This window comes from Antennarius striatus, chromosome 11 (genome assembly GCF_040054535.1).
Source record: "Antennarius striatus isolate MH-2024 chromosome 11, ASM4005453v1, whole genome shotgun sequence".
Classification (NCBI taxonomy): domain Eukaryota; kingdom Metazoa; phylum Chordata; class Actinopteri; order Lophiiformes; family Antennariidae; genus Antennarius; species Antennarius striatus.
In genome coordinates, this window is record NC_090786.1 from 14102596 (window position 1) to 14127347 (window position 24752).

Genomic DNA, 24752 nt, shown 5'->3' on the forward strand with positions numbered 1-24752 from the left:
TTATGATTCCAAATGTGTTTCCCAGGAGGTCAAAGAAGATATTGGATGATTGAATGAAAATCCTTCTGTAATTTAATGATTTTTAATTTGGAATCAAATTCTGTCTCCCAGAGGGTGTTACACTTTTTTTTTTTAATCACATGCTCATTTGCTCTGCAGGCTTTCAGTTTTCAAACTTTCTGACATAATCAGAACACGTGGCCTTGCACCAAAGCTGCATGTATTGGGAATTAAATGAGGTCTTAAAATCCAGACATGGTGTTTGACATGGAGAGAATTTATTCGGTTTAATAAGGCAACTGGATAACAGTGCACAGCCGGGCTGCTGTCAGCAAGAGACCCTTGATGTTTAGTGGTGGGTTGAGCTTGACTACATTTGACAAAGCAGGCACTTTCTGAGACTGGGCAGGCTGTTCTCCGTGATGGTGTTCATCTCCAAATGGCTTTACAGTCATTAGTCGTGAACTTGCTTTATCTCGTCTCATTATTTCTCCTCTTCCCGTGTTCATTTCATGGGCCAAAAGGGTTCTATGGGACAAGTTGGTTTATCCAACCAGGAAAGAAATTTAATCCCAGGCTTAACCCCAAATGTCTTGAGTCATGAACCTTGTATGATCGCTGACATACAGGGTGAATTTGTATGCGATGATGGTTTAACAATATCAAATGTTCCATCGCCACTTTACAAATGTTTTGCAATCTGAAGCTCATAAATGCTGCAAACGTAATTGTCATGATTGCATTTGCGTTGCAACAGCAATTTCAATATTACAATCAACCAAAAAAACCAAACTTCAGGTATGTGTCACAGAGACGACAATTAAATGTTCAACTGCTTTGTGTTGTGAAAAAGCCTAAAAAACAATCAAAGGAACATTCTTCAGTCGTATTAAGTACTCAGCCTTGACTCTATTGTACATCTCTATTCAGAACATGATTTTTCTCTTTGTCTTCTCTCCAATGCAATGTCACCCAGGGGACCAAATTTGCATCACTTTGATTTATTTACCAGAGGCAGCGTTAGTTAATTCGAGCATTTGTGTGTTTTGTTTTGTATTCTTAAAAAATAGAAAACATCCCATAATGCATGCATCTTGCTCTTTGGCCTCTTTTGATAACTTTCATTCCTCATTTCAGATCTCAGAGGCTCTGTATTCACAGTGGAGTATTTCCCCTTTAGTGGGAGGACAAATAGATTATTTTGGGACTTTGGGGGATTCTTGTAGAATTAGCTGTTCCTAATTTGCAAACCTAAGTACATCCTCAGTGCACTGAAGCTGCTGCTATACTGTATATATTCTCCTGTAATGAAAGGTTATAACAGATGACAAACTAAGTACGTACAAAGATAGATTAGGTGACATGTTTCCATCCATCAATTCCCAGTCAAAGAAGGACGCATTTTGTTGGACAGTGTTTCGCTTTGATAACAGCACACATTCAATGTGGTAAAGCCATTCAGAGTTGCGTTAACGTATAGATCTTGTATTGATAATGGGAGAGCTGGGCCATGATGTAAAGTCTTCAGCACATCAGAAAAATTGTCAGTGGGTTAAGATCGGTCACTGATAAACAGCTTTTTGTTTAGTCACGACTGCTTGAGTTCACATTGTGCATGTGGTAATGCTCTAACCTTCACTATTAAACATACCCATCAGTTCTACGTTGTTTTTGTTTGTTGTTGATTGCAAGTTTATTTCACCATCATTCATAAATGTTGAATGACCTCCAGTCATAGTTATTCAAGGTAATCTGAAAACATCAAGATGGCTGATTCCACAATTCCACATGTAATAGAATGATTACAATGACACGCTAATGACTGGCCTTCACATCTGGCTAGACCATTTGCTCCTAAGGCAGTGCTTCTCAATTATTTTCTGTTAAGCCCCCCCTAGCAAGAAGAAAAGAAACATTGGGGCCCCCTACTCTCCTCCGCGATTATAAACATCATTGTTCTATAAAATTGTTATAAGTACACCTCTGCATAGAATAGTATCCTCATTAACTTAAAGAAGACCAAAAATAAGATATATAGTTCAACTTATGACAAAGATCAATTTTATTAACATTTTTTAGTCTATAGCAGAAAATATTTTAGGTAGCATCTGTCTTGAATTCTGAGTGCTGTCGGTAGTGTCTGGGAGACCAGAAAGGCTCCAGGCTGCCCATGCATCTAGTGAATTGTGAACACCTTGTGCACATCAATGGACATTAACTCAGTTTGTGTGCAGAAAAAAAGAAGGTAGCAAAAAGCTGCAAAGAACAACCGCAACAGGCTCCCAAATGGCTTTTCTACATGAGCAGTCAGGAGTTCAGTGGACTTCAAGCAGCTAAATGACAGAGAACATATTTTACTGACTGCAACCATTGACTGCAGGGCCAAAAAGGTATGCTTCAGCTTCTGAGTAATGAGCAAATTATTTACAACCAGCTGTAATACAAAGACATTGAAAGTAAAATATGTGTTTCCTGAAAGTGGTCTATCCATAAGATATTGTCTACTAAATAGTAATACATTATTACCTCAGCTAATTAGTCTTATTTTCACTGCCATTTGCTTGTTAGCCGACTAGCAGGAATGACCAAAAATGAAGGATGGACTTTCAAGAAATTTAGTGGAAGAGTTTGATGAGGTTTCATGAAATGAATGAACCTGTATAAATGGGTAGATTCAGGTTTATACGGGAATACTGAAAGAGATTGTAAACTAAATGAGGGATTAACATGATCAAACTGGCTGGAAGAGTAAGGCATGTGCCAAAGATGGAACAATTGAAGTCTATGACATATTTTTTGTTTTCTCTCATTAATGGTGCAAGAACTACATAGGCAGTTATTTTGATGGCTCACATATTTTTGGAATTTGGATTAGATTTTAAGATAATTTTGGAGGAGCCATATGCTCTACAGATTACTCTTCTAGTTTTTCTTTGTAACCATTTTTATCTAATGTAGAAAAAAGAACTGTGAGTGTCTGACTTCAGTTTAAAACGATGAACAACATACGGTATACCTGTGTCACTTTAGCTGGTTGCTAATTCATTGAAGTTCACCTTTACCCAGAGATTTTTTCATCATTTTTTCCATCATTTTACATGAACAGCTGCACTTCTGTTTGAGATTCTAGCAAAAAAACAAAACAAAACAGGAATTCTATGTTGCATATTAAGTTCAACTCTCATTCATACATTGTTATGTTGTTCTTTTACCTGAGCTGCTGAGACAAAAATGAGTCTCTGAATTGTGAGCTGTAAAATTCGAAATGAATGTTATGTACAGACATAACATTTATTTAGAAATCACATACAGAGTTTTAATGTTTTAATAGTAAGGTGACTCATGATGACATTTTTTATATTTACCAGTACTCAGTAGTTTCACTAAAATGTCATGACTTTCATTATACAGTACTGAGATCTACATAAGACCAATTGGGATCTACTGAAGATACAGAATTTGCAGGAGTAACAAGACAAAAACAATTTTTGGAAAACAGTTTCCCCAAAAGATCGAATCAGAAACATGTCTAATCGTCGAAAGACTAATGAGAAAAAAATAAATGACTTCAACAATTGGAGTTGTCCTGAGAAATTAAATGCTTCACTTGAAATAAATTTTGACATTTACTAAAGTCATTTTCCTGGTAGATTACTTTAAAAAGATGAAGACAAGTGATTGAATACTGCAGTAGAAAAGTGCGTGACTGATAGAAAAAAAAATTATTATTTTTTTTGCGTTGCTTCATGTGGTCTCTGACAACTGAGAACCTTGATTATAATTTGTACACTGTATATGGTTAGAATTGTTTTCATTGCTTACCAAACTAACATCACGATGCAAAATAAAGCACATTTTCAGTCATGCAACCTTGACTTCATCTGCTTGTTTCATCTAAAACGATTATTGGAGGAAGCATTTGCTTTTATTTGACTCGCATGCTTTTCACGTGTGGAATAAAAGAAGCAGAAAAAAACATAAACATGCAAACTCTCAATCATTTTTTTTTTTTTATGGCTGAGAGAAAATATCAGTACTTTTGAAAGACAGACAATCACAACAAATACGGTGGATGTCAACGGGGAAATTATCAGAGCCTGTGTCCTTCATGCAATAATCAAATAGTATGGTTAGGATGTACCTGTTGGCTTGACTCCATAGAACCACCAGGGTTTATTACTGCACCTTGATGATATTTGGTATCATAATACCAGATGGAGGTATCAGTTCCACTCACATCAGCATTTTGTGCAACTCAAGTGAAGCCTGGCAGCTCTTTTAATGTGATGTTGGTCTCTTGATGAAGAAAAAACATCGGTGTGCCAAACAATACTCTAATCGGAAAGTCAAAACACAAAATTAGCTGGGAGTCGTGTCAACTCTGATGATTGTAAAATGGGAGGCAAACTTCCCGCAGCTGTATGTAAACTCATCACGGCTCCCCGGGGTGTTGTCTTATTAACCTGACAGATGTGTGAGCCGCTGCTCCTGTGATTAACTTTGCTCACACACTCCTCACTCTTTCTAAACTTCACCTGCAGCCATGCTGTCGCTTCCTGTTTGACAAGCCCTATGAAAAAGGGGGAGCTTAGTTGCTAAAAACATCCCAACTCCTGCTTGCTTTGGTAAAAAGGTTTTAATCGCTGCCACTCACATCTGAGTCATTTTTTCCTCCGTCTCCACACGGCTGTGGATCAAACTGGTGAAACACTGACCCTCTATTTCATCCCTGTTTGCCTGATTTAGGACAGCATTCTCCCTGCAGTTATTTGTCCAATTACTAACACCAACTTGTACAGAATTTAACGAGATCACATTGTTTATGAACATTTTATGTAATTTTTTTTTTACATTGGGATGCATCCATTCATCTGTTGTATTCTTCTTGCTGTGGAAATACTGGATTACTGTATGTCTACTGAAACAGAAAAACTATTATGCCTTGACTACATCAATGTGATTATAATCCACATGTGCCTCAGAGCCAGAAAAGGTGGAATAAAATTTTGCTCAGCGCTATACGTATATTAAAACATGATTTAAACTATGTTGATGCCATCGACATAGCGGTGAATGTAATATGAAAAAGAGAGAGTTCAACATATATTATCATCAAGATATGTGAGTTGTGAAGATACATCCAGCAGTCGGTTAGCTTGTCACTGCTGAACCAGTGGAAATGTGGAAGGTGCTTGTGACAAACAACTTCTCTGGTATGACAAGTTATAACAGGACAGTGATCGCTGTAAAGGTGGGAGAATGTCAGGAGAATCAGGACTGTTAGCCTTTTCCTAATGTTGCATGAACCAGGATTTGTTTTAAATGGAAGGTCACATGTTCTGTAAAAAAAATTATTTCTATTTTATATTTAGTTGTGGTAGAGTCTGTGGACTTGTTTTCATGACTGTGGTGGGGGGTGGGGGTGGGGGGGTCGACTTGATGTGACAGTTTTTGAAACTATTCCCACCCACCCGTCCGTCCATCCATCCATCCATCCATCCATCCATCCATCCATCCATCCATCCATCCATCCATCCATCCATCCATCCATCCATCCATTTCCCTGTAGACAAGACAATTCCATTTGTCTCCAGTCGACTCCAGATGCTCATCAACATTGCAGGTCATGGGTCTGCTGGAGCCTATCCCAGCTGGCTATGGGCAAGAGGTGGGTACACCCCAGATGAGATGCCAGCTCATTGTGGGGCTACACGAAAGACACACATACACAAGCACACACTCACACCTGCGGACAAACATGCAGCTTAGGTTAAATCTGTCATTTAACCTAAGCTGCATGTTTTTGTTGGTGGGAGGAAGCCGGAGAACCTGGAGAGAACCCACACAGACACGGGGAGAACATATAAACATGAAACAGATCCACAAAAATTTGTTTCATGTCCTGTCGTATGAATGCCAAAGCAGTTGTTAGTGGTGTAACTTCTCAAATCAACATCACAGAATAAGTTGTGTCTCAACACATCTATATTTAAGGAACATTAATAAATGCAAAATATTCTGCATTTGAAACAAATCCAGACTGGTATTTTATTTTAACTGTTCTGCCTATAGAAGGCTTGCAGGAATCAAGTTATTCAGCAGATTTGCAGTTTTGCTCATTTAGATGATGCTGTGGGGATGTTGTCAAAAGTTTTCACTCTGGAGGTGGTTTTCAAACATTTTTATTTTCAGGTTATACAAAAGGACAGCCAAAAGTTTTACCGTTCTGTGTTAAATGATCTTTGTGTACAGCTTCTAAATGTACCAAAGAAACCATCCGAAACCAGCAGGTCTGCGTGTAAGTCCACTAGTTCTTTAGATAATAATTTCTCTGTGCAGATATGAGTTTAACTGCACACTGCAGTTTTTCACAAGGTCAAACAGGATTCAGACATCTGTGTTAATTTTGGGACAGACATTCACACATATCAGAGGATCGAGACATACGCCACATAATGCACTAAAGAGTCTAACTTAAAACCATGACATGTCTTTACACCTTGTGCCTTTCAAATACACAAAAAATATATAGTTTGCTGTTTCCAGTCTGGTAGCACGGTGGGTAGCGCTGTTGCTTAACAGCAAGAAGGTTCCGGGTTTGTGAGGAGTTTGTACATTCTCCCTGTGTCTGTGTGGGTTCTCTCTGGGCTCTCCGGCTTCCTCCCATTTCAAAGAACATGTAGCTTGTGTAAACTGCTCATTCCGAATTGACTATAGGTGTGAATGTGTGCACCTCTCGTCTGCAGCCAGCTGGGTTAGGCTCCAGCAACGTCTGTGACCAGCAAGGTGGACAAGCAGCTGAAGACAAGGCGATTCTGGTCGTCTCCTCTTCCAGAAAATGGATGTTTCCAATCTTTGTGCGAGCCTAAGCTAAATAAATGAAAGTTCATGTAATATGTAAAGAAAGCAAGCATGTTTGCAGATCTTGTTTTATGTAATGTGCTGAGTCTTTTGTGATGTACTTAGTATTTACTATCAGATGGAATACATGTTAGGGGCTAGTGGACTATGATTTGCCTTTTAGGTGCACACATGAATCATATACAGTATATAAATGTCTGCCTTTTTGATGACGATCATCAAAAAAATTGTACCGATTGCTCCATAATGGAAAATCATTTTACTTCCTCTCGTTACCGGTTAAGTGGATTCTGTTGCACGTCTTGGAAACAAATGTTCAGTCAATTGTGACATTTCAAAGTGGAAGTGGAAAGGAAGCCCCCTTGTTAATGGTGGCAATCGTGTAACCGTGGACTGTGTGATGTTGGGAGGACATAATGGCCCTGACAATCAACCATCTGAGTGCCCATCCTTTATCCCTATAGGGGGTGTTGACGGAGACGGAGTGCTGCAGCTGGCTGATACTTCATGAGCTGACACAGAAAGGTCTGTGTCAGGAAGATTATAAGAATTCAAAACATGGGAGTGTGAGGAACCAGAGTCGGGAGCAATTCCCTGGATTTCCTCCTTGACGCTGATGGATTGATGAGCCAATGTACACAGCATTTAACCGGATTGCACATTGGAGAGTGTTTTTGCCCTTATTAATCGTACCCTCCTCAAGGCATACATATGTACATCTTGGTAAGGCTACAAAAAAAGAGAAGGCTACAAGTGTGTGCACCATATGGTTCAATTTAATGTAAACATCTTGATGGTTGACTTCCATCAGCTAAACTCGACCTTATGAAATAAAAAAGGAATTTCACACTTTACGATGTAGGTATGTCTGCAACATAACGAAACAAATCTATTCCATGCAATATCTGCACTGGATTTATCATCGTGAGAATAACCTACCCTTTAGGCCTTTTAGGTTTATGCAAATCCTTCACACCATTAAATGACCTGTCAATGAACATTTATTTAAAAATCAATCATTTTAGAAATGGTCTGTTAGAATGAAAAAGTGGGGGAGGACAGGGGCTTCACCTTTCTCTCACAGCTGCATTGGTTAATATCTTTCTTGTCATTCATAGCTTTAGTGCCCCTCAGGGCACAGAGAGTTTCCACCACTGACATGCATTTTTCTTCTTCACTGGGTTCTCAGCGGCACTCTCTACAGAGAATCAGTTTTGGCAAGCTCCATAACTGTTTGTACTTTAATGTCTGAGCTGCAGTAGGCTTCACATGTGTTCAGAAATTTTTGAAGAAGCTGCAAAAAAACGTTACTTTCAAAATTACATCAACTTGATCCCTTTTTTGCAATCATGTTTCAGATAGGATTGCTCTTTAGCATCAAAGTTATCCTTTCTTCTACCCTCATAAAAGAGATGTTGTATTCCGAGGAGGATGTACTTGTATTTGGGATCAAATCTACATGACCCAGTTGTGCTTCAGCTTATACTTAGACTGATCACGTGGTGTCCACCTTCAGAATTCTCCGGTAAAGTGCAGAATTCCTGTTTTACCTCAGTCATGGCAAGTTGGTGTGGTCCCAAAGCAGCAAAGCACCCTCACAATATTACCTGCCAGCTTCATGCTTGACCACAGTTAGGTCAGGCATGTGGAATGATATGTTTGGCTTATCAACGATAAAACAGGATCCCTGTATTTGTCCGTTTGTAACATGTTCTTCCAATAACTGAAGGTGGGCTATGAAAAAATTCAGATCAGCCTTAATGTTCTTCTGGGTTAGTGGTGGCTGTGTTCTCACTAGTCTCCCATGGATGCTATTTTTACTGGTGTTTGGAAGAACTGAGCCATGAACACAGACCTTTATTGTTCCTTCAGTGTTGTCTTTGGATTTCCTGTGACATCCTAAATGAATTTTTCAAGAGATTTTGGAAGGCTGGCCACTTTATGGATGGTTCACTACTGCTGCATTTTTTCCCTTTGCAGGTAATGTGTCTCACTGTTAATCATTGGGTTAGCCAGAACTAGCTTTGTAACCCTTACCGATGTTTTTCAGTCACCTTGTTCCTCTTCTAGATTGTTTTTCTTTGTCATACTGCTGAGAGCAACCAGACAACTTTATGCTTTGAAAAATGTCGATTTCATGTTTAGATCTGGTTGAACAGGGCTGTTAGCAGTCAGACCAGTGATTGTCCAGCTTCAACCAGTTATTAATACAATCAGTTTTTGGATTTAGCTGCAAATTAGACAAATACCTTCTCACACGAGTGATTTAGGCTAAATAAAATTTTGTTCCATTAAAATTATCATTCAGATTTTAAGTTCATTGAGGTCACCTGCCTTTCATGTTAAATTTTGTTTGAGGATCCAACAAAGTTTCTTTTAAGATGCACAGAACAAAAATATGAGAGTCCAAAACATTGTCACACCACTGCATGTCTATGGCAGACTAACAAGCGTTAATTAGAAAATGTCAGTGTGACTCTGAATGCAGTCCTTGTATATTCATTTATGAAATGAAGTGGCCTGTTTTCACTTTAGACCAAGTGCTAATACAACCCAGCGGGTTATGTCGCTGCAACAGTTTACCGCCACATCCCTTCAGTCATTTTAACAAAGCAACAGAGCAGCAAAAACAAGTGACTAATTTCCTAACTGTGCTACTATCTGTGTAGTATTTCTGCTGGTGATGGTTCCAGAAGGCATAACAACTTTTTAATGAAAACTTTAAGAGTTAAGTAACTTTGAAAAAAACACACCCATAAGACAACTCTATCTCTCCCTCGCCCTCTCTCTCTTTCTCATATGTATGTATGTATGTATGTATGTATGTATGTATGTATGTATGTATGTATGTATGTATGTATGTATGTATGTATGTATCTATCTATCTATCTATCTATCTATCTATCTATCTATCTATCTATCTATCTATCTATCTATCTATCTATCTATCTATCTATCTATCTATCTATCTATCGGTGGCTCAGTGGTAGAGCGCGCGGTACAGCGGGTCGTCCAATGTTCAGAGATCAGCGGCTTGATTCCCACTCCCGCCCCCCAAAAAACACCTCCTACTGTCAGCTCACCTCCGGAGCACTGCCGAGGCGTCCTCGAGCAAGGTGCCGTCCCCCTTACAAGTTGCTTATTTGGGGCGTGCAGGCCCCCTGTGTTTGTTTGTTTGTTCTGGGCCAGTACATACTAACATAGGCATGTGATTGTATTTGATTTGACTAACTAGAGTGTGCTCTTAATTTCCCTTTGGGGATTACTAAAGGATCTTAAATCTATGTATCTATATATCTATTCCATCTATTCTATATATATATATATATATATATATATATATATATATATATATATATATATATATATATATATATATATATATGCATATATACATATATACACACACACACATATATGTATATATATGTGTGTATATATATGTGTATATATATATATATATATGTAATATACAGTGTGTGTGTGTGTGTGTGTGTGTGTGTGTGTGTGTGTGTGTGTGTGTTGTGGCGATACACATTGGTGTAGCCCATCCTTCACTCATAGTCAGCTGGGATAGGCTCAGTTGACAAAAGAACTTATAATTTATTTGATAAATATGTAATAACTAATAGGTCACACTTTTTTTACTCCATATCTGATTTTATTTTTCTACTCCTTTTTTCCATTAATTTTAAACACATATTTTTCAGTTATAATCTTTATATCACTACAATGTTGGATAAACTCTTCCAGGTAATGCAAGCAGTGTTAGTTTTTTGTCAATGCTAGTTTTGATCACAGTATGAAGTAAACAGATGATTATTTTTGTATGTGTTCACTTGAGTGCAAGTATTTACAAGTCATATTTACAAGTTACATGTCACAAGGTCATAGCTGGATTGGTAATTCAATTGATTTGTGTGTTTATTTTTACACTCAATTATATGTGTAAGTCAAATAGTTATATTTATTATTTAGCCGAATGGAGTATTTCTTTTTGATATTACCACATTTTTACACATTGAGTTAAGAGCTTTTTGTAATGGATATTAGCATTAATATACATGTGAAACATGAGCTCTGAATTTGTCCTATGCTCTTACAACCCTTGTCAAAGCCTATATCCAGGACATCCAGCTCTTTGTGACAAAATCAGAGTACACCACAGCGTGGCAACATCTGGAATTGGGAATCACGGCTGGCTGCACAATCTCCCTGCTGGCCTTCACTCTACCCATAGAGGTCATCATACAGGCCTGTTGATGGGTGGTTGGCAGACAGCAAATAAGATCTGGGCTGAGGCTGCCACCAGTCAGGCACATATGGATAACCTCACAACATTGACCATGACCAAGGCTTGCACAGTATGGCTGCTAGGAAAGCTCCAGGACAACATCGAGTTGGCTCGCATGAAGATCAAGCCGAGCAAGTCCAGGAGCATCTCCATTGTCAAGGGGAAGCTGTCTAACCACCGCTTCCACATTGGCGAAGAACCCATTCCAAAGGTCTCTGAGAAGCCTGTAAAGAGCCTAGGTCACTGGTATGATGCTTCACTCAAAGACAGAGCAAAGAGCAGGTGGAGAAACTCAGGAAGGAGGTAGCCGGTGGCCTGGAGAACATCGACAGAACCCTGCTTCCGGGCAAGCTGAAGCTCTGGTGCATGCAGTATGGACTACTCCCACATCTTCTGTGGCCACTAACCCTCTATGAAGTTATGCTCTCAAAGGTGGAAAAGCTGGAGAGACTGGTTAGCTCATATGCAAGGAAGTGGCTTAGCCTTCCCAGGTGCCTGTGCAGCATTGGGCTTTACGACAAACGAATGTTACATCTGTCCATTTTCAGTCTGGCAGAGGAGTACAAGTGTGCCAATGTCTGACTGGAGATGATGCTACTGGATTCGAGCGATCCATTTATAGCCTAAGCGGCACCCATCTGGCCAGGAAGTGGATCCCATTGGTTGCAACTGAGCAGGCAAAGGTAGTACTTAGACACAGGTACATTGTGGGCAAGTTCAGGAGGGGAGGAGTGGTCTCGGTCTCGTGGCCAGTACACCGGCCTGTAGCAAGGCCAACCCAGCTGAGAGATGCAAGCTGTCGGGCCAGGAGGTATGGCAGTAAGAGGTAATAGCAAGGCACGCACAAGCTGTGGTGCAGGCAAAGCAAGGGCAATGGATGGAATGGGAAGGAGTGGAGAAGAGTAAAATCTCCTGGAAAAATCTGTGGGAGATGGAGACATTAAGGGCGAGCTTTACCACCGGGGCTGCCTATGATGTGTTGCTGCCCTCTCCTGCAGACCTAAGCCAGTGGTATGGCGAAGACCCCACGTGCCCTCTATGTCCAAGTCTGGCAACACTGAGGCACATCTTGGTGGGATGCAGGACCAGCCTCACCCAGGGCCAAGACATCTGGCAGCACAACCAGGTGCTAAGGTGTCTTGCGGCAGTGCTTCAGGGTCAATGCACGGTGGAGGAATGCCCTTCCTTCACCGTGATCCTGTTGACACCCAACACCATTCATTCAAGAGAGACAGGCCAGCAACGCCACCATAAAAGCTGATGCTGGACAGCTGGGCAGAGCGCGAGACTGGAAGCTGCTGGCAAACCTGGATAAAAAACTCTGCTTCCCACCTCAGATCCACCAAAGCCCACAGGCAGGCAATCAAGGAACTCTCTAAGGCTGCTGAGAAAGGGAGCCAGTTGCTGTGGAAGAAAATTAAGGATCTGACCTGAGCCTTCAAGTGAGCTGATGGCATCTGGGGATTGAACCTGGGACACTGAGAATCACTGTTGAACCCTCTTGAGGTGTCGTGGGTCAATCAGCAAAACATTACTGAAAGAGGGCGCCCACTTGACAACCCTAAGGATTTCATCACTCACTTGAACTCCAGAGTCTCATCGGTGCCTTTAGTACAATATCTGTTGAGGGATATCAACATCTAGTCCTATACAACAGATCAGATGTTCATTAAAGCACTCAAGGAAAGAAAGATTCACATCCCTGACCAACAATCAAATGTTAAATCAATAGCCCGATCTTTTTGTGTGGGCCAGAGGCACAACCTTATCCTGTGCAAAAAGTGGTTGCTGCAGCAAATGTTTAGTATATCCAAGCTGCAAAAAGAAACCGGATCTATGGAAAACCAAAAGCTTTCATTGGAGACGTCAGTGGCTCCGAATCTTGTCGACCATATTACCGCTGCTGGAGACATTTATCCAATATGAAATGCATCTCATGGGGACCAGACCTGCTCTACTCTCAGCTTTGACAGCCATGTAGTGTTATTTGTAAGTTAATTAGACTTTTGGATTGAATTTAGTTACATCATGGTATGTAAAAGATCAATTGGATGTAAACTGAGGCTACGATAAACTGGTGAATAAGAGAGAAAAGCCTACTGAGACTGAGAAGAGTCTCTGTTACAAGAGACAATGGAATCTCAACACTGCATACTTTTGTTAGAAAAATGTAAAATTAAAGAGAGCAAATGTCAGATTTTTATGTCATAATGTTATGATATTTGAGAGCGATTGTGTTCTATCATAAAAAAAATATTACATTTTATTCATTATCATTCTGGATGTTTAAAACACATCTGCTGCAATTTTACGTATACGTTTGTGTTGCTCTAAACTAAACTACTTTAAATAGAGAGGCAGTTATGAGTCATGCACACTGCAAATGATGTTGAACCATTCTGACACTTGATTTAATGCACAGGTAATATGTTTATTCATAACTGGCTATACAGAGATGTATTAATGATGTACAATATCTGTATTAAGCATGGAAAGCCTTCATTGTTTCTTTAACTGCATTATTCTGTTTCGTTTTAATTGACAGAGACAGAAAGTTCAACCCTTCAGGCAAAATTGCTAAAAATGACAATAATAGATGTGAGTTTTAACTTTTTGGGGTGACTTGTATTTCATTGATAGTGTAATCATGTCAACCAAATGCATAAAAGAAAGCTCGCCCCTTTTATCAAAGCTGAAACGTAGTTAGCAAATCCTCTCGCTGCTTAGTTCATCGCACAGCAAACCGTCAAATTTCAAAATTCATTAGCAGTCAAGAAATAGTGTTAATAAGATGGGGTGAAACTGAGGGAGTGGAGTTGATAAAAAGAACTGAGATCAGATATAGTAGGCTGTCTACAGTAGCACCCAACTCCTTCAAAAGAGCAGCTCCTGATATACATCCTCATCTCCTGTCACATAGTTTACATCCCAGCTTGCTGTCACAAGGGAAACGACTCAAAAATCATCCAAACATGTCAAGCAGTCAGAGTCTGCACCATTTCATCATAAGTTCTGCACTGGGAGTGAGCCCCTTTAAGACTTGGGTGATTATAAACCCTCATTTTCTATTCTGGATCATCAGGCAGCTGTCTAAACAGAGCCGAGTTTGCTCAGGTATCCGTCACTGGCTGGGGGAAATGCTGCGTGTTAGATTTATTACCATGCACTCTTTTGCATCTTTGAATATTTCTACATGCTCGCCTAGATCCTGACCCACTTTGGTGTCTCTGTGTTTTCAATATTTAGTTAGTTGGAGGAAGGGAAACGCTGCAGTTCAATAGCTTGAAATACCACTCCAACCAAAATTATAAGCAATGGGTAATTTTCTGTTTCAAATTTGACTCATTAACCCTGCAAGCTGTTCGGAATGGCTGAGTTGTTCCTGGTACAAAAGGCTATCGTTTTGTTGTTCTGGAAATCAAATCTGAAACAACGTTTTCAAAAAGAAAGCATTCATGAACATGAATCTCAGGAGTGGGATGCTGAGCAGCAGAGAGTACCATTTGTTATGACTTACACTCAAAAAGTGACACTAGGTGTGACTGGCTGCTGAATGTACGGAGAGGTTAGGAGAGGTTGTAAAGTAGCTGTGACAGTTGGTTAGAACGCCAGCGGTAGCCTCGGCTTGCTTAATGAAGTAACATGTTCATGTTGGCAGCACAAACTGAACCATTTATTAGTGAGCTGGGAAGACACATGGTGCACTCATGTCGGTAATGACAGCAGCCGCCAGATGACACCATGACAAAAATAGTTATTGTCACTGTACTTTTTCTTACTCAGTCAAAGTTAAGCGCTTTTAGTTTAGGTTAACAGAATTTTTTTTTTATTAGAAAATAGAACAGAACAGATACAGTCCTAAAAAAATATTTATATTCAGATACAAAATTACAGTTTTTATTTAGCTGCAATCCTGGCATCACCTCATGCAGATTTTGGCTGAAATGAAAAACACTTTTTTGAGTAAAAAAAAAACAGCTTTATTTATCCACTCGGAATGTGCCTTGCCTTCTTCATATAACCTGCAACACAAAAAAGAAGAGAACTAAGCAAACTGAGTAAAAGATTTTAATTAATCAAATTTAAAAGAAACCTGCTTTCTTACACATTTCTTCTCCAATTTGCATCTTCTTACATGCTTAACGCCAAAACAATAAGAATCAGTTTTTAGAATAAAGAAAATCGTGAATATTCATTTCCAATGTATTAACTGTCTCTTCACTGTACTGGTATTTGGAGAAGCCAGATATGAGCATTCCTCTTTTACTATATGTGCCATGCATGTACTGTAGTTATCTCATCAAATTGATTCTGAGAGTCTATGACAATGACACTGTGACCTTAATGTGCAGCAGTTTATGCAGTGTGCCTTGGAGCCTTAAATTTGACATTTTGGCTGGTTGTGCATCAAATGCAGTGTGGTTATTCCCCTCGGTCTACTGGCTGTCTCTTTATGAATCCTGAAGTTATAATCTGTAAACACACATCTGACATTCAGGGTGACGTTCTGTATTGAGATGCGGCTTCTAGCCAAACACAATCATCTCGTCCTTGAGATGCAGATGGAACTCCTCACTCTCATCTCAACCTTTTCAAATGAGCTTTTATTGCCTTGTTAAGATCAAATAGGTGCAATCATTCGAGATAATATGGAAAAAAAAAACAGACTTGGCACAAAAGAGTGTGTCTCATTTCTTTGTTCACACAGCCGCTGACTGAATTAGCGAGCACAGCGTGTTGCGAAGCTGAGGGTGTCTCGTCTCTCAGCTAGTCTGAACCCTGAAGCAGATGGTATCATTACATGACTGCAGAACTTGTTCATATCAGCTTGAGACATGTAAAGTCTATTTTCAACCACATGAGTGTGTGACAACAACAAGACAACAGGAATTACTAGACTAATTAGAAAAGGACAAATTCTACTTTCTGTTCTTTTATTATATAACCTTCTTGCTGAGAGTTTAATGGGACCATTAAGACTCCTCTGATGTCTTTATAGTAAATATGAAGCTACAGGAAGGCTGTTTCCTATGGTGGCCCTAAAGTGTAAAACACAATATCGAATAACAAAATTCAAGTAACTCATTAAACATACAGATTGTCACAGATTGTCATTGATTTTACCGACGTACGGGACAGCTTTGTAATAGGAGAAGAATGTGGCCTCCAGCTTTGCTGTTTTCCTTTGCCAAACAAAAATTGGTTGCTGTGTTTACCTATTTGGTAATTTTACCTTAGGGCCACCATATCATCCCCTTTTTGTTACATTCCGTGAAGAGTTGATGTATTGTAATTGTCAGTGTTTGTGTGTTTGTCCATCCACAAAATATCCACACAACCGTTGCAGATAGAAAGATGAAAGAAAAAGCCCACTATTCAGGCGGCAAAAGGGATGAAAATGAGATGATGACCTTGACCTTAACAAAACTAGGTCAAGGTCAATTTCAGCTTCTATTGGCACATTCTATTGGTTGACAGCATTCGGAAGTGTGCTACGTTCTGTGAGTCTCGGACTTCCAAGAGACACAAAAGTGCTTTAAACAATCGATAAGAGTTTGGGAAAAGGTAATAAAGATAGAAGGAGGTTTAATGTCATTATGGGGAGGGTTCAGAAATGTTTCAATTTCCATAAATAATAACAAATAGTTTGTCGCTCTATTGCGGAATTCGTTAATTGCATGTGGTTCCTTGAACGCATTAACTGCGAGGAATGATGGCACACTGTATACCTTTTTAGGTACACATCTCTGAAACCTGATGAGATATAATTGCAATAAAAGCAAAATTTTCAGGAAGCCAGAGGCCAAACAAATGTGTAGGTCAGGGTAAAATGTTGAATTCAGGGGTGTCACGGGGTGTTGCAGTCTCTGACTGGCTTGTTTACTCTGTATTTTTTTTACTTTTTAACTTGAGCCAGCTTCACCTGTAAATTACTTACAATGTAAGTAATTTTGACTGTTTTAGAATGACAGTACGAGAATACATACATACATAAACAATTGTACTGTATTACTGTATTGTTGTAAATTTACCATGCTGGTTACAGTTTTCTCAGTAAATTGCAGTGTATTTACATTGTTACCTATATTTAAATTTGCAGTCTGTTACTGAGTTAATTGTATGGAGGCTATTGTGTATTAATGTTCCACTGACCACTCAAACCACTTTATACAAGGCAGTATTCACCCATTCATTCACACAGAGAGGTTGCCATGAAGGAAGGAAGGCACCACCTGCTCAGTCAGAGTAAAAAACATTCACACAGCATGCAGTCACTCCTGCACATGACTGCTGTTTATTTATGCTGTAAATAAACAGCATAAATAAACAGAAGTTACAGCATGTCACTGTGTCCCATTAATACAAATGAGCACAGCAAAGTTTTCAAGTGCAGTGGTAACTAACTAACTAACTAACTGAAGAAAAATGATGAAAGGAGGTGGAAAATCGGAGTATACTCAAAACCAGATGGTCTATTTTATGACAGAATTAAAGAGTGAGTTAAAGAGCAACTTTGATAAGTTAGGGAGTGACTTTGATAAAAAGTTGAAAGAAAAGTAAAATCGGTGCTAGACGCCATGGAAAAAATGAAGGACGAAATGAAGAAAAATGCAGAAAGACATAGAGGAAAAAGACCAAAGAATTGTCTTAGAACAGGGGCAACAAAGAATGGATGATTTGGAACAAAGCATTTGTATAAATGATGTGATCATCTTTGGAATCAAAATTAAGCTGAGGAATTACAGAAATGCTGTGGCCAGCGCTTACATCAAATCTCTGGAGCAACAAGTGAATTCTCAACTGAGGGATCTGGAGATAACTATAGATCCGGACCAGATTGAGACATGTTACCCATTACCATCTGGAGGGAGGAGACCACCTGCAGTGCTGATAACATTCGACAATCGTAAACACAAAATTGCTCTTCTGAAACAAGGCTTCAAACTGAAAGGAAAAAATGTCTACATTAATGAGAATTTTACTAAAAAGAATGCTGATATCGCTAAAAAAAGCTCGACAACTGAAAAAGAATGGGCTGATCAACAACACCTGTAGGAACAACTGCAGGATCTTCATCAAAACAAAGGGGCTTTCTCCGGAGCAGATGAAAACAATGGTGATCAGGAGAGCAGAGGAGTTGGTGAAATATGAGCAATAAAGACGGACAAGAATTGTTACTACACCAAAGATCAGTACAACAGAGTCACTTCAATATTGGGAGCTCTACAATTTTGGATGCGTCAAGTATTACATGGAACAGTTAAAAAAAAAATCAATATCATCAATGTCAGAAAAATGGACTAATGAACAAAACACAAAAAACAAAACAAAACAAAAACATGGATTTGTGATAACATGGGATAACATTAAATTTGAGACTTTTTTTGACAGTATAATACCATATGAGACTGTTAAAGTATCTGCAACAAACTGGTTACTTCTTGCATAAACACTGTCTGCTGAAAGAGGTGAATATGATTTTTATATTCTTGTGGAGAACACTGGCAAGGACAACTTCTTGTTCTGACTATTTATGATGTAACAAACCTTGTATTCCTAGGAAGAATGTAAACATGGTTATGCTCTAGGGTAAAAGGCTAATATCTGGAAGTGGATAAGGGTATGAACATCTGTCAAAATTCAATATTTGAACTAGTTGAAAACTTTTAATGTCTGAGTTTGTTGATTACATATTGTAATGAGAGAGATGTTTGTTGATTCTGGGGGACGGGAATTTCACAAGCCTATTGGCTTCTACCCATCGCCCTTTTTTTCGGATGTTGTTGATGTTGTAAATGTGATGAAGGTGTGAAGTCTGTTATATTAACATGTCCGAAAAAAACAAACTTAATAATAATAATAATAATAATAATAATAATAATAATAATAATGAAAAAACTAACTAAATGACTGTTGTAACTCTTCGAGTACGAGAGGGGTATCAATCTTCTCGTCCAGCTTGACACAAAAAATTTTACCAGAATGTTGACCAATTTTTTTGTTTTGTTACATGTAGGGTCCATATTACCCAATAAGCAATAGCACTTGTTTTGTCACCGGCATTAATGTGAAGGTGAATGTGAGCTCTGCTGGAAACAAATGTTGAGCAAATAGAAATATTATCCTTCCCACCGGGATGTGAGAAGTGACCGGCCAGCGCTCCTATTAACACTTTCAGATAGTTATAAAAGGATATTGTGTTTTTTTGTCAAAAAGATTCAAAAAATTAACTTGGGCATTCTTGAATTGAAAAATAAAATGATGCATGCAAAGATCTCTGGAATTTTTTTTATAGTATAGTGGAATTTAAACATTCATTCATTCATCTTCCAACCCACTTAATCCGCTAACGCAGGTCGCGGGGTAGCCAGTGCCTATCCTGGCAGTCTCAGGGCATGAGACGCCAGGATAGGCACTGTACCGCGGAGCCACATAGAAACAAACAATCATTCACAAACACACTCACTCCTACGGTCAATTTGTGACCGGCCAATCAACCTGAAGCCCATGCTTTTGGAGGCGGGAGGAAGCCGGAGAACCCGGAGAGAACCCACGCAGACACGGGGAGAGCATGCGAACTCTGCACAGAGCGGGACTCGAACCCGGGTCCGCCGTGTTGTGAAGCAGCAGCGCTAACCACTGCGCCACCGTGCCGCCCGGAATTTAAACAAATGATTAGAAATTATTTTTAATACAGAACAAATCACCTGAAAATACATAAAGAGAGATGGATCGCATCAGAATCATTGTAATTGTGACATTCGAAGCAGACACACATGACATCCTCTTCACCTGTGAACCATTTGTCATCATGTCTTGTGTTCCAACATGTTTCTCCTCCAGGTCCAAACGTATCTCTGTGTGGAATAAATATAACATATACAGAATTTACCTTTATTTTTCTTCACAGGAACAGATGCATAAGCAGTTTCACCAAATGGACTAATGTCTGTTTTGTGAAGAGTGTTGTGGTTGCATAAACTATGTTGCCAATGTGATAATCTTGGCAAACCAACAAAAAAAACAGCTGCCTGTATTATTATTTTTTTATTGCACTCGAGGCAGCAGCCCATCACTGCCAAATGGACAAGAATCACTACAGATGCATGTGCTCACTAATAGCAAAGAGATATGAAGACAGCTGCAAAGTCTTTTAGCCATTAGGACTCCACTCATTGTTCGACGCTACAAAAATACTTTATTTTGTAATCTGAATGTGCGAGTTTTATTGGCAGCATTCAACCTATGAATTGCATCAACACAACATCCGTAACAGGCTTTGGGATTTCAGTTCTTGGCTGATTTTGAGCTGGCGGCCGGCATGTTATGAAAATGGATCTGAGAGCACTTCTGGCAAAGACAGCATGAACACCAGTAGCATGCAGTCTCTAACTAGCATGAACACTTCCAACTCATAGGTAGGAATAAAACAAGACATTAGTTTTAACAGAGATCATCACATAACTAACTTCACACAGAATAAAGAGATGAAGAAAGGTGTTTTCCATCTTTAGCTATTTAGAACAACTAAATTACAACTGTGAAAGCATCAGGTTATACTGAATATTTTACTATCACTGCAAAAAAATTCATCACCAACAACTTTCCTTGCACCTCTCCATTCAGCTTGGTACCTGAGCTGCTTTACGGTCATTTTTGTATGTTTCATAAATAGCACGTTGCTGTTGCTTGATGAGAATTAAAAACCTGTTTTGTGATAACAATGTGATAACGCAATGAAGCACAAAGTGAAGACCTCTTCTTAATTAAGAAAAGTTCACAGCAGAGTAATTTTACATTTTTCCCTATTTTCTTTTCTCCCAAAAACAGACAGCTCCGTAATTAGCTTTGTGGAGATTGACTAGAAATACGTATGAAGCTACACTTTCCTGAGTGATGATGGCTCCAAAGATGACTGATGGCTGGTCTTCAGTCCTCTGGCAGTAGATTTCTGTGCCTGCTGTTCTGCAGAGATGCACAAGGAGTGCACAGTACACAGGCACAAGGAGAAAATTCTAATTTGCAAAAAGGTGAAGGATTGACAGTTCATGTTCCAGTAGAGTTAGGGGAGAGATTATATAAAGCGGATATGAGAAGAGTGTTGCATGACTTTTAGGAAGTTAAGACAGGCTCTGGCTGGTCAGGAGGTTCTTCCAGATGACTGGAAACTACAGCTAATGGGATCAGGGAGACAGATAGGAGAGTACTTGGTGTGTCATCTGGAAGGAAAGTAGATAAGGAGACTTGGTGGTGGAATGAGGAGGTACAGGAGTGTATACAGAGAAAGAGGTTAGCTAAGAAGAAGTGGGACACTGACAGGACTGAGGAGAGTAGACAGGAGTACAGGGAGATGCAGTGTAAGGTGAAGGTAGAGGTAGCAAAGGCCAAACAAGGGGCTTATGATGACTTGTGTCATCATAAGGAGGGAGAGACAGAAATGGGAAGGACGAGCAGCAGGTTAGGGTGATTAAGGATAGAGATGGAAGTCTATTGACTGGTGCCTGTAGTGTGATGGAAAGATGGAAAGAGTACCTTCAAGAGTTGATGAATAAGGAAAATGAGAGTGAACAAAGACTATAATAGGTGGCTGTTGTGGACCAGGAAGTAGCAAAGATTAGTCAGGATGAAGTGTAAGTGAGGAGGGCATTGAAGAGGATGAAGACTGGAAAGGCAGTCGGTCCTGATGATACACCTGTAGATGTTTGGAAGTGTGTAGGAGAGGTGGCAGTAGAGACTCTGACTGGGTTGTTCAACAGGATCATAGATAGCAAGAAGATACCTGAGGAATGGAGGAGAAATGAGCTGGTGCCTATTTTTGAGAACAAGGGAGACGTGCAGAGTTGTGGCAACTACAGAGGAATAAAACCAATGAGCCATACAATGACGTTATGGGAAAGAGTAGTTGAAGCTAGACTAAGGTCAGCAGTGAGCATTTGTGAACAGCAGTATGGTTTCTTGCCAAAAAAGATGCAGTATTTGCTTTGAGGATGTTGATAGAGAAGTACAGAGAAGGCCAAACGGAGCTGCATAATGTTTTTGTAGATCTGGAGAAAGTTTATGACAGGGTGCCCAGAGAGGAACTGTGGTATTGTATGAGGAAGTCTGGAGTGAAAGAGAAGTATGTTAGAGCGGTGCAGGACATGTATGAGGACTGTAAGACAGTGGTGAGGTGTGCTGTAGGTGTGACAGAGGAGTTCAAGGTGGAGGTGGGACTGCATCACGGATCAGCTCTGAGCCCATTCTTGTTCGCTATGGTGATGGACAGGCTGACAGACGAGGTTAAACAGGAATCTCCATGGACTATGATGTTTGCAGATGACATTGTGATCTGTAATGAGAGCAAGGAACAGTTGGAGGAGAAGCTAGAGAGGTGGAGATTTGTCCTGGAAAGAAAAGGAATGAAGGTTAGCCGCAGTAAGACAGAGTACATGTGTGTGAATGAGAGGGACCCAAGTGGAAGAGTGAGGTTACAGGGAGAAGAGATCAAGAAGGTGGAGGATTTTAAGTACTTAAGGTCAACAGTCCAGAGCAATGGAGAGTGTGGAAAAGAGGTGAAGAAGCGTGTGCAGGATGGAACGGGTGGAGGAAAGTGTCAGGTGTGATGTGTGATAGAAGAGTTTCAGCTACAATGAAAGGAAAGGTGTACAAAACTGTGGTGAGACCAGCGATGTTGTTTGGTCTAGAGACAGTGTCACTGAAGAAAAGACAGGAGACAGAGCTGGAGGTAGCAGAGATGAAGATGCTGAGGTTCTCTTTGGGAGTGACCAGGATGGATAGGATCAGGAATGAGTACATCAGAGGGACAGCACATGTTAGAGGTTTTGGAGATAAAGTCAGAGAGGTCAGACTGAGATGGTTTGGACATGTCCAGAGTAGAGATAGTGAATATATTGGTAGAAGGATGCTGAGTTTTGAACTGCCAAGCAGGAGGCCTAGAGGAAGACCAAAGAGGAGGGTTATGGATGTAGTGAAAGAGGACATGAAGGTAGTTGGCTTGAGAGAAGAGGATGCAGAAGACAGGGTTAGATGGAGGCAACTGATTCACTGTGGCGACCCCTGAAGGGAAAAGCCGAAAGGAGAAGTAGAAGATATATAAGGAGGCTCGCCAATAATTCTACGATACAGTATAATGTACTGTCTATGTGTGTGTACACACATAAAGATACTACACTAAGTGTTGACCTAACAAATTTATTTTTTACCCATTTTAAATATTAAATTGACAAAATTTTACCAAATTTTGTTGATTTAATAATTCTTGTCTTGTACCTGAGTATAGTGCCGTGAAATGTGCTGTGATGCTGTTTCATTTAATTTCTAAGGTCTATTTTCGTATTTATAACTTGACATTCATACCATGTCATTCTGATCAAAGTAGATCAGATTAAAATTTTATTTGTTTAAAAACAAATTACTCACCATGTGATTAATATCAAATCTGTCCAAATTATTCTTTTGAGATACTTTACAGTCAAGGCCCACTATCGTTATGACAAAACTAACATACTATATTTCAATAAACAGTCTTTTAATAACATTTAATATAACCTTTAGCCATGTATAAAAACAAATGATCCTGCAGCTTTGCAGTGGAACATCTACTGCACTAATGTAAATAGTGACTGATGCTGTTAGATTTTGCACTTCTAAATCAGCTTTGTTTATAAATCTTACTATGTGTTACAAGTACAAGGAGACAATTAAAGTGCTATGCCTCTGAACACATTTTGAAAGAAATGCAAGTGAAAAAGTGGAAAAGTGAAACAAAAAGGTGCATGAATTATGGATAGGTCAGTAGGTGAATGTCCACAGGGGTTATAAATTGTTATAAACTATAAAACACAGGATAGAGTCAGGAATATAATTACAAATATTTTGTACAGAGACAGCAGAAAGAAAAAAGAAAATTAATTTGCTTATAAAATCAAGCATGTAATTATAGTTACTACAGGTACAGTAAATATTATTTTATTAACCAAAAGAATGTTTTTTTTCTACCTACTGCATGTATAATTAATCAACCTTTGGTTCCACTTATCTTCAAACTAGCCTCATAAAGTCACTGTACTCCTCTACGAGTGAAAAGATTAATTGTCCCAGCAGTTCCACTCAGATCTTGTTCCTTTGTCTCTTTTGTTTCCTTATTTTAATTGCACAAGTATGCTTTGGTGCATTTTTAACAAAGCGTCAGTTTAAAAGAATGCATACTGCAAGACTGGTAGTTGATGTAAATTAGTTTAAATAATGTCTCAGTGAGACGGAAATTATATGTCAGTTCTTTAACAGTGTGAACAGCGTATAGAGCCATGAGGGAAAAAAAATCATGAATGGATGGATTCAGCATAAAGCTGACTTGAGACAAACAGTTAAAAAACAGAATTAAGATAAATTTGAATGCAAATATCTATATCCATAAATATATCTGAATACCACTCACCTGTTTCCTCCGTTTGGGTTTTAACCAAATCATATAACAGTGTTTTTCTTTATCTACAGGGAGAAACAGAATCATACAATAAAAATGTAAATTTTATATCTGATAAATAATAATATATACAGTATAGACTGCACAATAACAGAATAATTAATATAGACA

The 24752-nt window shown here is 39.2% G+C and overlaps 1 protein-coding gene across 8 annotated transcripts in view; it reads right to left on the reverse strand.

Moving 5' to 3' along the window:
* Window positions 1-13640: 13640 nt before the first annotated feature.
* The window catches only part of khdrbs2 (KH domain containing, RNA binding, signal transduction associated 2), a 93506-nt gene continuing 82394 nt past the window's right edge, over window positions 13641-24752 (reverse strand). For 4 of the 8 annotated variants that reach the window (XM_068326763.1, XM_068326762.1, XM_068326764.1 and 1 more), the window contains 4 exons: window positions 24594-24646; window positions 21046-21116; window positions 19949-20013; window positions 13641-15177 (listed from right to left, as the gene is read on the reverse strand). In XM_068326763.1, coding sequence (XP_068182864.1) covers window positions 15140-15177; window positions 19949-20013; window positions 21046-21116; window positions 24594-24646 — 227 coding nt within the window. In that variant the 3' untranslated portion in view covers window positions 13641-15139. Of the gene's footprint in view, window positions 15178-19948; window positions 22485-24593; window positions 24647-24752 lie in introns of those variants that run through there. The other 4 variants (XR_011037274.1, XR_011037273.1, XR_011037271.1 and 1 more) reach the window with 4 other exon arrangements.